The following is a 14,065-nucleotide window of genomic DNA, read 5'->3' on the forward strand; positions in this document are numbered from 1 at the left end:
ACAGCTTCTGGGCACAATTACTCCTAAGGCTAGGAGGCAGCTAACTCTTAAAGGTGCTAGTGTTTTCCAGTATTACAGTTAACTCAAATTTTTATTTCTAGTCCATTTCTAAACCTATTCCATTGTTTCTTGGGCTGATTAATGCTGGCTGTGTGGTTTGGATCATTCCAGAGTGTGGTACCTGAATCGACTTTTGCATTTGCCATAAAGCCAATGCTGTATGTGATGTCCTACAAGGTGACTGGTTGACTCACTGTCTCTGAATCCTAACTGATAATACAATCTCAAGAAACTGCCTCAGTCTCTTCTATATTTCATAGGGAATTAGGTATCTGCACCACCGAGATTTTGCCCACGGACGTCTGAAGTCTCGTAACTGTGTTGTGGATGGAAGGTTTGTGCTGAAGATCACTGACTATGGTTATAATGAGCTCTTAGAAGCCCAGAAATGCCCTTATGTTCAGCCACCCCCAGAAGGTAGGTGGCATCAGGGAAGATTTTGGGGAAATATTTGCCTATTGATTTAGTAGACGTTTGTCCTTGTGCAATTGCGAGCCAGTGGCCATGTAAGATCTTTGTGCTCAATCTCACAACATCCAGGAACCTGTATGCAGTGCACTGTTGTAGGAAAGGATATGTAAAGTTTCTCAGACTTCCTAAAAGCTAATAGCAGAGATTTTATTGTAAGCAAGCTTGTTGTAGTTGGGGAAGAATTTCAGTGCATCTCAAATCTGAAACAATTCTGAATTGCTGTGACAGGTGAAATTGGCTCCAATCGTGTCTTTGAAGTTTTAAGTTAAGCCATATGCAAAGAGCTTTTTATTTTTTTTTTCTCCTATCTGAAACATAGGATGATACTGAACTCTTTGAAATAGATCCTCTATATTCCAGACATCAGAGGTTGCTACATGACATTCCCACCACTTAGGGGCTGCACTTAGGTGAGATTTGGAGATTCTGATAAACTTTTCTTCCACGTGAGAAGAAATTGGCATTTGTTGCCTTGGGATCATATGATAGCCTTGTAAGCTGGTTTCAAGTGGCATGCAGTGCTTCAATCCCTCTCTCATTGGATTTGTTTCCCACATTTCCAGTGTCTCAGTTATAGCAGTTGTCAGAAGACCACTCTTCTCCCTTAGAGATATTAAAAATATCACAGTACTTGAAATGTTCTTTATTCCCACTACCCACAGTTAGCAGGTTAACAATACCCCAGCTTGAAGAAGATTCACTTCCTGATGAGGCTGGCTATGTTTTAACTGTGCTTTTTACCACTTGAAGTACAGAATTATGAAGATTTATCGTATTTCATACTTCTGTTATTTCATCTGAGAATAGTTACTTAAAGTATTTAATAAGCTGTTATTTTATTAAAGAGCAACACCTGTAACAAGACATCCAAGCTTTAACACCAACATTTTGTCTGAGTGATGCTTTTTGTACAGAAAATGAGTTAAAACTCGACACTGGTGAGATGACTTCTTACACAGAAGTTCAAGACTGGTGTTATGAAATGTAAGCTGTTGATACTGCAAAAAAATTAAAGACAGTGAAATTTGGAAAATTCACATTGTTTGGCTGTATGTAAGAATAGTATTTTGGGAACATTGCAAGAAATAAAAAGACCTGATCTACTAATCAATGACATATGTTCCATCCCCTCATCAAATAACTGAAATGAAGGATGCAATTCATCATTGGGAATATCACTGAAATTAACAGCAGTATGGGCCCAAATATAAAGAATCTGATGCTCTTGATTTGTTTAGAATTGCTCTGGACAGCCCCTGAATTACTGAGGGACCCAGACATGCGCAGAAAAGGCACATTCAAAGGAGACATTTACAGCTTTGCAATTATCCTACAAGAAGTTGTTGTTCGGGGCCCACCATACTGCACTTCAGACCTCTCAGCTGAAGGTAAGCAACAATTTCTGTTCATTTTTTAAGGCTGTACACAGAGCACTCACAAAAAGTCTGGCCAACCCCCTTGGATCAAGTGTTGATGTGGAAATGATGTCTCATTCTCATGACCATTCTTGGTGGGGGGGGGGGGAAAGGATGTCAAAACATCCATAATGAACATCAAAATGCATACGTCTGACCTCAGGTTCTTTGCATGACTAATCACTCCTATCAGGGGTGTTGGAACAGTGGGTCACCTCCCCAGATGCTGCAAAACTGTTCAGCTCTGCTGTAGCACTTCCAGTGCCCTTTCACACTTTTGACTTTTCATCATGGTGTGCAGTGAAATCTGTCAGCAGAATTTTTCACAGCTTGAAAATTCCCTTGCTTCCCATCCATTGCTCCTTTTCTGTCTGTCATAAGAAGGGTGAGGTTTTTGAGCTTTTTGGCTTTTTTGTATTTTGTTCATCTACCCGTCTATTTTTCCTTAATTGTTTCTCCACTTAAAGAGTTTCTCTCCCCTCATCAGAGATCAAAGTGATGCATCATGACTCTGATGACTTGTGCTGAAGGTCTGCTAGTGTCAGAACTAGCATATAGGTGAATTTGTTAGGAATTGCTCATGGTGTAACTCTCATTGGTTCAAATCTTGTTGAGAATGCATGGGAAGAGCAAATACACTCAATCAAGTTCACATAAGTACTTGGCTATGGAGGGGGTGAAAGCAGTCAAAAAAGAGCTGATTTCAATGAATGCCCATTGTAAACCCATTTTAGGTTGGAGAATCACCAGGTGGGGTACAGCCATCAGTATCTGCCAGTTCAGTGCATGGAAAAATGGCAGTGGCCCAGACTGCTGCAGCAACACTATGACAATGGTAACCATGGTGCAACCTGCTCTGTAATTCATACCTGGACCGTGATGTGATGGATGATGTAAATTGCACGTGTTCTCCCAACTAGCCTCACTGGGCAACCTCCAGCAGATGCTGAAATGCATTCTAGTTTCCTGACTTGATAAAATGATGAATTTCTACTTATTTCTTCCTAATCCTCAAGGAGCTTTCACTCATGGTGTGAACTTTAAAACTGCCTGAGGAAGGCATTTCCCCTTGGCAGCCCCTGGAAATGTTAGGGCCAAGTGTTTTGTTTAGTTCATTTGGTAGAGACTGGTGGGATGGGCTAAAGGGCTTTAAAGTAAACTGTCAACACTGAAAAGTTTTGGGTGCTCACGGTAACAGCTGTGGAAATGCAGGGTCCCTGCCAGAAAGAGAGTGGTTTTCACTTCAGATGACTGCTCAGAATTTCGCAAAATGAAACCTTCGGAAACAATCACAGTTGTTGTATTTTAAGCAAGAAGATAGAGTTCTACCTTTCACTTTTTTCAAGGCACAGTTAGCTCCCTGAAGGTAGCTCTCAGTCTAAATAGCGGAGAGTCAGGCTAAAGAGCAATAACAAAACCCCACTGCCTCTCTGAAATCCTCCTACATATTATTTCCCAGTTAAAGATGAAGTGTCAATGGCTGGTATCCTTCCTGTCTGGACTTGGCTGTAACCCTCTGCTGTCTTAGAGGACCACAAATCCTGATGGAGAGAGTCAGAGGCAATTTCATTAAATATAAGCCTGTAGGCTCGCACATACCCATCTGTCACACAAGCTTCCCTCATCCAGCCACTTTATTGCTTGTAACCTGGCTCTCCAGGGACAAGAAGGCAATTGAATTGCTTGTCTTGTAAATCCTCCAAGAGACTCCTGACAGAGGAAAGTAGAAATCCCCGGGCTCGTTTGACACAGCCATAGAAGCATGCAGAATAATAGCACCGACGAAGGAATGAGCAAGAAACAGATGAAAAATCTCATGTCTTTCACCCTCATCAAGTGCCTCCATTTCTAATTGTGCTTTGGATCCTTCTCTTTGCCACAGAAATTATAAAGAAGGTGAAGAAACCACCTCCCCTGTGCCGCCCAAACATAGCTCCTGAGATGGCCCCCCTGGTGTGCATCCAGGTAATGAAGCAATGCTGGGTTGAAGCTCCTGAACGACGTCCCACCTTTGAGGAGGTATTTCATAAGGTCAGTGTACAGAGCACAAGGTGCGATTCTTTATTAATATTTAGCAGGAAAGTGTTTTTGTAAGCAAGCCCTCAGGAAATGATTGAGAGAACACTAGAGCCTTGCCTTTGCTGTTGGGTTATTTTATAAATTGTGGCGTCTAGACGCTTGTTTTCATCAACTATTTACACCATATTCTGAACTTGGACTCAAGGGGGACTACAACATGGGGTGCAACACAGGAAAGACATGGGCCTAGTGTATTCACATTTGTGATATGCCTATCCTGATGGTCTCACAGAGATCAAAAAAAGCTATGAATTATCATGTAGCTTTCATATCAATATGTTGTTTCATCTTCTGAAGTCTCAAAAAAAACCTCTGTATTTTTTCTTGGTTACAAGAGTTCCAAAACTGAGTGATCCTCAGTGCCAAAGCTCTTGGCCTGGGGAAGAAGCAACTGAAAGCAGATATGAAAACCTTGTGTGATATTATGACTACTATATAAAAGGCGATTAGAGGATAATTGTTTTCCATTTCTATTGCATAATGCAAGAACTAGAGGCATCAAATAAAATGAGCCAATGATCCAGACTCCAAGAAAACAAAAAGCACTGCTTCTTTACATGTTATATTTGTGAACTGTACAGCTTCATCAAGGGCTGTTAAACACGAAAGTACAATATTTGGCATCAGAGATCTCTGCATTGCAAAATGGTGGATTTTGGGAACGTATTCTGGAGAAGTATGATTGTACACGAGCTCTGTTTGAACATCTTTTCTGGACATCTGTTACTGGCCACTGACAAAATAAGCCTTTTTTCTGATCCAGTAATCCTGTTCCTATGTTGTTCTAAGATCAAACGAGATAATCCAATATCCATAACTTGCACCTTCTAATTCTATGAAGCTATGATTGATTTCACACTCACGTTACTCTTGATCATAATGAAATATTTGAAACCACAGATGCTCCAAATTGTCCCGGGGCTCATTTTCAGGTCAAGAGGAGCAAGCATAACTCAGTGTGGTGGCATGCAACAGTGCACATACATGTCTGTGTACAAAGGCAATTTAAGACCAGTAAGACAAAGGTAAGTATTGCCAATGCCCTGGCAACACTGACATCATCACTTCCTACAACTACCTGTCTCAGGTGACAAGTGATAAGACATAAGGAAATAGTCTTGAGTTGACCATAGGATGTTTAAATTGGAAATAAGTAAAAATTTCTTAATGGACAGGGTGGTCAAGCATTGGAACAGGATATCCAGGGAAGCTCAGGAAGGCTGTGGAGTCTTGATCCTTGGAGATATTCAGGAGACATATGAACATGGCACTAAAGAACATGGTTTAGTGGTGGGACTTGGTAGGTCAAGATGGTGCTAGGACTTGATGATCTTGAAGGTCTCTTCCAATCTAAATTATTCTACAGCCTGGTTCTGAAGAATTTATTATGGGACAAATGAGGGTGCAAACCTACAGCATTGTAAGACTCCAAAAAATCTCACATACCTGCTTATCATACCAAGGGAGATGGTGCTTCACTTAACCTTCACAAAAAGACTGCAGAAGAACAGCTTGTCCAGGCAACTTCCATAACCAGTGGTACAAATTCATCATCCATTTTACCTCTTTCTTTATTGCAGAAGTTTTGCCATTGAGGAGCCTAGTCTTTAGAATTGTGACTTAAAAATAAAGTGCTTGCTTTTGTTCTTTTCCAGGCTTAGAGTGCTACAATGATGTAATGAGATAGTGAAGTAATTCTCCACTTTGATTTTCCAGTTCAAAACCATCAACAAAGGCAAAAAGACCAATATAATTGACTCAATGCTCAGAATGCTTGAACAGTATTCAAGCAACTTGGAAGATTTAATCAGGGAGCGGACGGAAGAGCTAGAGATTGAAAAACAGAAGACAGAGAAACTCTTATCACAAATGCTTCCTCCGTAAGTACTGGTACTTTAGATGGCAAAAAGCCCTTGGTGTTATATAGCTGGACTGGACAAAACGTTTCTTCCAAATTGAGTAAATTTGCAGGGCAGATCTCCAGTTTTTGACAAGCATCTTTCAAACAAAGTGAGAAACTTTCATCACTGCTTGTTTCAGCAATGTAAGTCCTTATATTTACTGGAAGATCTTTTAGGTATGCCAAGGCTCTTGGGCTTGCCACAACAAGGGCATTTGCTCTGTCACCCTTCCTTCTGTTATCATTTTGAATCAGCATTTTGCCCTGTCACCTCTCCTTGTGTTACCATTTCAGATCAGTAGCAGAAGCCCTCAAGACTGGTGGCACTGTGGAGCCTGAGTATTTTGACCAAGTCACCATCTATTTCAGTGACATCGTGGGCTTCACAACCATTTCAGCCCTCAGTGAACCCATTGAAGTAGTTGACCTCCTGAATGACCTTTACACTCTGTTTGATGCTGTTATTGGAAATCATGATGTTTACAAGGTGAGGGGTATCTAGGAGGGAGGACCAAACCATCTCTGAGTCAAATCTTCCTACAGTTTGGTTCTACTGCTCTTTCCCATCTTCTGTTTCTTTGCTTTTTTGATGCTGTGGTATTTGCTAGGTAGAGACCATTGGAGATGCCTACATGGTTGCCTCAGGGCTTCCTAAACGGAATGGAAACAAGCATGCAGCTGAGATAGCCAACATGTCCCTAGACATCCTCAGCTCAGTGGGAACATTCAAGATGAGACACATGCCAGACATCCCCCTCAGGATAAGAATCGGCCTGCACACAGGTAGGCACCTAAACATCAAAGAGCTCCTGCAATTGTATTTCCAGCATTGAATGCCTTCTCTTTTCTCACCCGAAAGCAAGAGCCCTTAGAAGATGCTTAACAACCTTCCACAGCAACAAGGTCATTAAAATGGAAGTGCAAACCCAAAGTAGAAAAATGGCTCGGTGTCAAGTAGAGAAATTTTGTATTCTGTCGCTGTCAGGAGCTACATCAGAAATGTTAGTCCCAAAGGCTGCATTGTTAAGTGTGGATTTTTTATGTGCTTCAGAATCTTTGCTGGCATGATACTGAGACATCCAAGTCTTTGTAACTCTGTTCTGAAATGGAAAAAAATTAAATAGAAAAATCATTATATGGAATCAGAGAATTATTAAGTTTGGAAAAGACCTCTAAGATCACCTGGTCCAACCATCAACCCATCACCACCATACAAATTGAAAGAAAAGACTGGGGGTGCTTATTATAGATAGGATGTATCTGAAAGAACATGATACAGATATTTTTAAAGTTATGCTATAAAATAAATGTCCTCTAATGCAGAAGTCATGATCTATTCAATGAACAAAAACAAAAGCTTTTTTAAAAAGAAAAGGAGTTGGCATGGAGTTTAATTTTTCTAAAAAAACAAAAACAGCAACAACAAAAGCAGCAAGGTTGCAGTCATCATATATCTGAAAGTATGGCTGGGATTTTAAATTGAGGAAAAGACATCCACTGTTGTAAGAGTCAGTAGTTTTAGAAGAAATATTAACCTCCAGAATTCTATAATATGGTCATCTGCTAATAAATTTTTCCCAGTTGTTCATCACTGGACTTCCTGCATTTTCCTCTCAAGTACAAGATACCAGCCATTGGTAGAAGAAGAAGAAGAAGAAGATTGTCAAGGAGTCTTTATTGAATTATTGAATAATATCCACATTTTTGCAGCTCTGGCACCACAAGTACAGAACTCCTTGTTGTACATGGAGGGAAACAAGAACAAAGGAAGCATCTCACACAGAAAACCCTAAGACAGAGCTGTGACTTGAGCACAGCTGAAATCAATGCCTCATACCTCCCTAGACTGTATTTTCTTATTTTGGAATTGTCTCTGACAACTCATTTTCCCTATTGTTTTCGTTGCAATTTGGGGTTCTTAGCTGGCTCTTTACAGAAGTCTAAAGTGTTGAGGAGTGATTCCAGACACACTGTGGGTCTTATACTGTGGGTTTTATAGTATGGTTGGAATCAGATGAGCCTGTGACCCAGAGCAAGAGTCTCTGGAGCAGCAGTATTGCATTTTCAACACAAGAAGTGAGGAATACAGCATGCAACATCTGCTGCTGCCTGTTGGCCACAGTTCTGCAGCACGCCTTCCATGCATCAGCCAAAAATCAATCCCTAGGTGACTGGGAGTGGGGAGTGTTACTTGTGGGGTTTTTTTTTTTCTTTTTCTGAACTCCGGGTATCTGGAAGTAAGTGCTGCTATGAGGGTGTGAGAAGAGGGAAAGGATTGTTTTCTTTTTGAAGAAGCAGAAGCTGGATCTTGTTTTGCACAGACTTAAACCTCAGGGTGGGGATTCAGGGGAACAGAATCCTCCCTCATTGTAAGGGTAGAGGAAGTCAGAGGCTGCCTCATGAAGAAGCACAAGTCTATGGGGCTAGACAGCATGTATCCCAAGTCCTGAAGGAATGTGATGTGGTTGCTAAGTCACTCTCCATCATACCAGAAAAGTTGTGGCTTTCAGGCGAAGTCCCTGGTGACCAGAAAAAGGGAAAAATCACTTCCATTTGTAAGAAAGGAAGAAAGGAAGACCCAGGGAACTACAGGCCAGTGAGCTTCACTTGAGCCTGCAGAGATCATGGAAGAGATCTTTTGGAAGACATGTTATGGCACATGAAAGATGAGTAGGTGATCCAAGACAGCCAGCACAGCTTCACCAAGAGCAGGTCATGCCTGACCAATTTGATGGCCTTCTATGATAGAGTGATGACATTGGTGTACCAAATAAGGGCAACAGAGATGTCGTCTAAGTGGACTTGTGCAAGGCCTTTGACATGGTCCTGCATCAGGGAGACCTCGTTGCAGCCTTCCAGTAGTTGAAGGGAGCATATAAACAGGAGGGAAACCTACTTTTTACATAATCTAATAGTGATAGGACAAAGAAGGATGACTTTAAACGAGAGGAGATTTATGTTAGATGTTAAGAAGAAACTCTTTACTCAGAGAGACACTGGCATGGACTGCCTGGAGAAGCTATGAATACCCAACCCTCGAGATATTCAAGGCCAGGCTGGATGGGATAACTTGATCTGGTGGGTGGCAATCAGCCCACTGCATGGGGTTGGAATTGGATAATCTTTAAAGTCTCTTCCAACCTAAGTCATTCTATGATTCTGTGATGATCTGGCAATGTCAAACTATCATGGGAGCAGCAAGAAATTTGTGCTCCAAGACAAATCAGTTCTCTGAGTCACTAAGGTGAAAGCAGAGTTTGAATAACCCTAGATCCCATTTCTCCTGAGGAAAGAAACATGAAGAGGAAATCACTAACATAATGAAGCAGGAAGGTTTGAGGAGAAGAGGGCTTGGCTATCACACCATCCTGGAAATGATGGAGAAGGGGTGTGAGCACTAGCTTTGTTGACCAACTGCTCTCTGGAAACTAGTGCCAAGAGGAGCACATGGTTCTACCTTTGAAAAAGAATGAAATACCTTTATGATGTGGGCTGTCCATGTCCCTTCTGGCTGCTTTGTCTTCTCTGACCACTGTAGAGAGCCACAGTTCTGGGAACATTTGATGGACCATGCATGTAACCAGGCGTGGGTAAGTCAGGGAGGACAAAAAGACCAGTGTTTGATTTGAGTTCCTCCCCTGCTTTAACTGCACCCTGGATTCTTGGCTCTCCTTTCTCAACTCAACTGCCTGTCCAAAAGAACTTAGCTGAATCAGCTGTTTCCGTGCTGGCTGTATCTGGGTTGGGGCTGGATGGCTGGGGAGAGTGAGAAGACAGGCATCTCCATGGAGGCTTAAGGAGGTCTGTTTATCGGTCAGATTCTCTGGCAGGCAGTCCTTCATTTCCGTCGAGCTTGTTAACTTCCAAGGCACCACCGACAGTTGCTGCAGAGGCTCAGCCAGCATGACTTATTAACTGACCCTCCAAAGCCCTGGCAAAGTGCCATTTCAAAACAAACTGGAGAACCTGTGTAATTAAACAACCAGGCCAATGCATTCTCATCACAGAGTCTCCTCCAATTTCCTTTAAAGTTGTTACTGTCAGAGATTTATCTCTGGAAGTTTCTGTTATCCCTTTGCTGAGGCAGTCTAGACATAGGGGAACTCACACACAGGCAGAGAAGGCAGCAAATGAATTAACTCTTGGGTGCTTTCAACATTGAGAAATCGTTTTGTCATGCTAACATTTTAACATTGGATTTGAATTAATCCCTTTATGATGGCAATGCTCTAGAAAGATATTATCTTACCCTAAACATCTTTCATAGAGTCGTAGAATCATTAAGGTTGGAAAAGACCTCCAAGATCTATTCCAACCATCCACCTCCCATCAATATTGCCCATTGAAAAACACGTCCCTTGGTACCACATCTCCATGTTTTTGAACTCTTTCAGAGATGGTGACTCCATCACCTCCCAGGACACCGTGTTCTAATGCCTGACTACTCTTTCAGAGAAGAAATTTTTCCTCAAATGCAACCTGAACCTCCCCTGGGGGAACTTAAGACTGCTCCCTGTCGTTCTATTGCTCTTACCCAGAAGAGGACAATCCTTTCCTCACCACAAGGAGGCAAGGAGAAAGGGTGCCTCCCCTTCTCAAGACTGAACCATCCCAGCTACTCTCCACAGAACTTGTGCTCCAGACCCCTTACAGCTTTGTTGCCCTTCTCTGGACACACTTTGGGGCCTCAATGTCTTTCTCACAATGAGGGACCAAAAATTGAACACACCACTCGAGATGCAGAGCTTTGTGAGCTTTGTGGAAGTGATTGGGTGATTGCACTGACTGATTAGGAACCTAAATTTAGACATCCATGTGGAGGTGTTTCCAAGACTGTTAGGGGGTCAACTCTTGCCCTGTGGTTGGTGGAGATCTGGTGAACGCGATAGGTCCAACTCCCCTGATGCTCTCCTGAAAAGCTTGAACCTAACTGAGAATTGATAAAAGTGAGAATTGAGTTAGAAGAGACTGAAGGGCAGTGAGTTATCCAAGGTTGCACAGTGTGCTGTTGGCAATAAAAGCAGTAAACCAAGTCCTCATGATCTCCAGCATTCCCTGCATGTTGCTTCAGTCCAGACTGTAGAAAAGTCCTTGTAACATTAGTGGTATGAAGCCTTCTTCCTCTCTGTTTTTCAGTCTTTAAGCAAGTGATAACTCATCAAGCGGGAGTAAAAATATGTCTTGCCTCTCAATTTTCATCTTCTGTATATTGTAACAAAATGCTCTTGCTTTGACTATGCAGCAACAGTTTTTCAGAGGTCTTATCAACAGAGTCCTTGCAAAGCTCTCCATGGCTTTCAGTTTTACAAGAGATAGATTTCAGATTGTGATTCAATACCTACATACATGCATATATAGGTTAAGGTGAAAGTCAAATTTTTTGCATGTGCGTGCCTTGATGGTGTTTCACTTTCCTTACTGTGCATCTGAAAACTGCATGAAGAATCAATTTTGTGACAAAGAAGGTAAAAATCTCAGTAAAATTAATTGCTTTGTTACATTGTTTACTGCTGGGTATTTATGGCAAGTAAGTGATCTCAATTCTAAATTACTTTTTAAACATTTCAAAACATTTTTAAACATTTCAAAAATTTTGTATTATGGAAAGCTTTGTATTTAATGTATCTTTAAATATTGTTGATGATGTACTGTATTGACAATTCTTATAAACTTGCATTTCAAAATATTTCAGAATCACAGATCACATATATTTCTGTGAAGTTTTGAGACATCTTAACCCAGAAAAATAATGAAAATTAAAAGGCAGGCGAAGCCTCATGAAAACATGTGCCATAAATGCATTCAATGGAGAATGCACAGGTGCTTGTCTTTTCTCTGCAGAATGTTCCATATCTACTGAGACTGCTGAGATTTTTTCTTTTTAATTTTTTTTTATTTTTAAACTTTTAAAAAAATATTTATTTTGCAACCTTGATATTTTAGTACGTGGGTGATGAAATTTAGCAACCCAGCCTTCAGAGCCCAGTCCAAACACTAGCTCATCCAAGTGCCCCATATGACATACATCTGTGCTGCTTGGCTGTCACATTTTAGCTGTGTGTGTGTGCATGTTCAAGTGAATCCTACATGCATATCTCTCCCCGAGAACTTGGCACCAGCTCTTTAGGAGCTACTTTGGAAGGGAGTGGATCTTGTCTTTGGGATGAGACTGAGGAAAAATAAACAGCTTCTGGCTAGACAGGAAAGCTAATGATGTCTTCCTTTCCAAGGAGGGGACACAGGGTGGTCCAATGTGCTGCCAGCATCTCTTGACTTTTAAAGCTGATTCTCAATCTTGCTTCACTGGGATGTGTCCCAGAGAGCTAACTCTGCTCAGTCTGGAGAAGAAGAGGCTCCACAGAAACCTCAGAAAGGCCTTTTGGTATCTAAAAAGGGCTGAAAGAAAGAAGGGGACCATTTCTTTAGCAGCATCTGTTGTGATAGAACAAGGGGAAAGGGTTTCATACTAAAAGAGGGGAGGTTTAGATGTAAGGAAAAAGGTTTTCTCCGTAGGGATGGTGAAGCACTAGAACAGGTTGCACAGAGAGATGGTGGATGTCCTGTCCTTGGAGACATTCAAGGAGAGGCTGGATCAGACTCTGAGCATCTGATGGAGCTGTGGGCGTCCCTGTTCACTGTGGGGGAGTTGGACCAGATGGCTATAAAGGTCCTTTCCAGCTCAAAAAATAGTATGATTCTATTCTATGATTCTGTGACACAGGATCTCAACTTCAGCTTTTTAGAAGGAAAAGTAGGTCGAAGAAAACTTTTTAAAATGAGATTTCAGTAGTTCTTGAACTCTGTGAACTCTGAATTTTTCCCAGATGACAGTGAACTGACACAAAAAACCTTTTTTGGCCAATGTCTAATTTAGAGAAATGTCTGGATTTTGACTACTTCTACCAAGCATGAAGTCCAGAGACATATTTAAAAATCCTTCTCTTGCATTCCCAAGTAGTTTCTGGACACCAGAGGGGAAGATGAAATTTCCTTGTCTGTGAGCCTCATGGTTTGTATAGACAATGGTTGGGTTGTACAGGTGATGTGTTTTCAAAGCCTTGTCCTGGGAATGTCCTTGTCCTGACCACAGAATCATTAAGGCTGTAAGGACCACTGAGATCATCTAGTCCAATCATCAGCCCATCACCACCATACCTCTAAACCATGTCACTCACTGTGACATCCACCCTAGTCTTGAACACCTCCAGAGATGATGATTCCACCATCTGAACACATGTTAAACACCTGTTTTCCCATTTGGCTTTTGGATGTCAAAGATGAGATTTGTGTATCAGAGAACTCTGTGAATATACAGTATATAACTCAGGCTTATTCAGACGTTGTGTCTTTCAGGGCCCTGTGTGGCAGGTGTGGTTGGCCTGACCATGCCCCGATACTGCCTCTTTGGAGACACAGTGAACACAGCATCACGAATGGAGTCCACGGGTCTGCGTGAGTACCTGAGGCAGTTCCTGGAATGGATCACTGACAGATTTAGAATCATAGAATCATAGAACAACTAAGGTTGGAAAGGACCACTAAGATCAACATCCAACCCCAACCCATCCCCACCATGCCCACTAAACCACGTCCCTCAAAGCCACATCTTCAAGGCTCTGGAACACCTCCAGAAACAGTAACTCCAATAGTTCCCTGGGCAGCCTGTTACAATGCCTGACCACTCTTTCTTAGAAGAAATTTTTCCTAATATCCAAGCTGAACCTTCTATGGTGCAACTTGAGGCCATTATCTCTTGCCCTGTCACTACTTACCTGTGAGAAGAGGCAGATCCCCACTTCATTACAACCTCCTTCTTGAAGGATATGAAGAAATGTTCATCTTAATTATAGGCATTGTAACTGAATCAGCTCTCAAGAAAAGGGCAAGTACAAAGACTAAATTAAAAGCAGCCTGAAACCTTCAGAGGCCAATATTTAAGACAAAGAGATCATTTAGTTTTGCTCTTCTTTTCCCTGCAAAATCTCAAAAGAATGTTTAGCCTGGTCCAGTAACCAATGTGATTCACACCCTGCATTGTAGCTACAGTCCTCTGATCTGGATTCCATCAGCTGAAATGAATATGAATCTTGCTTTAGATTTCTCCTGCATGGAGTTGTATCTTGCTTTCAGACTGCTGAGG

At 41.6% G+C, this 14,065-nt stretch overlaps 1 protein-coding gene across 1 annotated transcript in view; it reads left to right on the forward strand.

Annotated features, from left to right (window-relative positions):
* Nucleotides 1-14,065, forward strand: part of GUCY2F (guanylate cyclase 2F, retinal) — a 46,001-nt gene that overhangs the window by 14,595 nt on the left and 17,341 nt on the right. The window contains exons 9-15 of the mRNA XM_090134151.1: nucleotides 321-477; nucleotides 1,770-1,919; nucleotides 3,829-3,977; nucleotides 5,742-5,905; nucleotides 6,220-6,412; nucleotides 6,534-6,708; nucleotides 13,279-13,377. Coding sequence (XP_089990277.1) covers nucleotides 321-477; nucleotides 1,770-1,919; nucleotides 3,829-3,977; nucleotides 5,742-5,905; nucleotides 6,220-6,412; nucleotides 6,534-6,708; nucleotides 13,279-13,377 — 1,087 coding nt within the window. The remainder of the gene's footprint in view (nucleotides 1-320; nucleotides 478-1,769; nucleotides 1,920-3,828; nucleotides 3,978-5,741; nucleotides 5,906-6,219; nucleotides 6,413-6,533; nucleotides 6,709-13,278; nucleotides 13,378-14,065) is intronic.

Source organism: Phasianus colchicus, chromosome 1 (assembly GCF_987193195.1).
Source record: "Phasianus colchicus chromosome 1, bPhaCol1.hap1.1, whole genome shotgun sequence".
Classification (NCBI taxonomy): Eukaryota; Metazoa; Chordata; class Aves; order Galliformes; family Phasianidae; genus Phasianus; species Phasianus colchicus.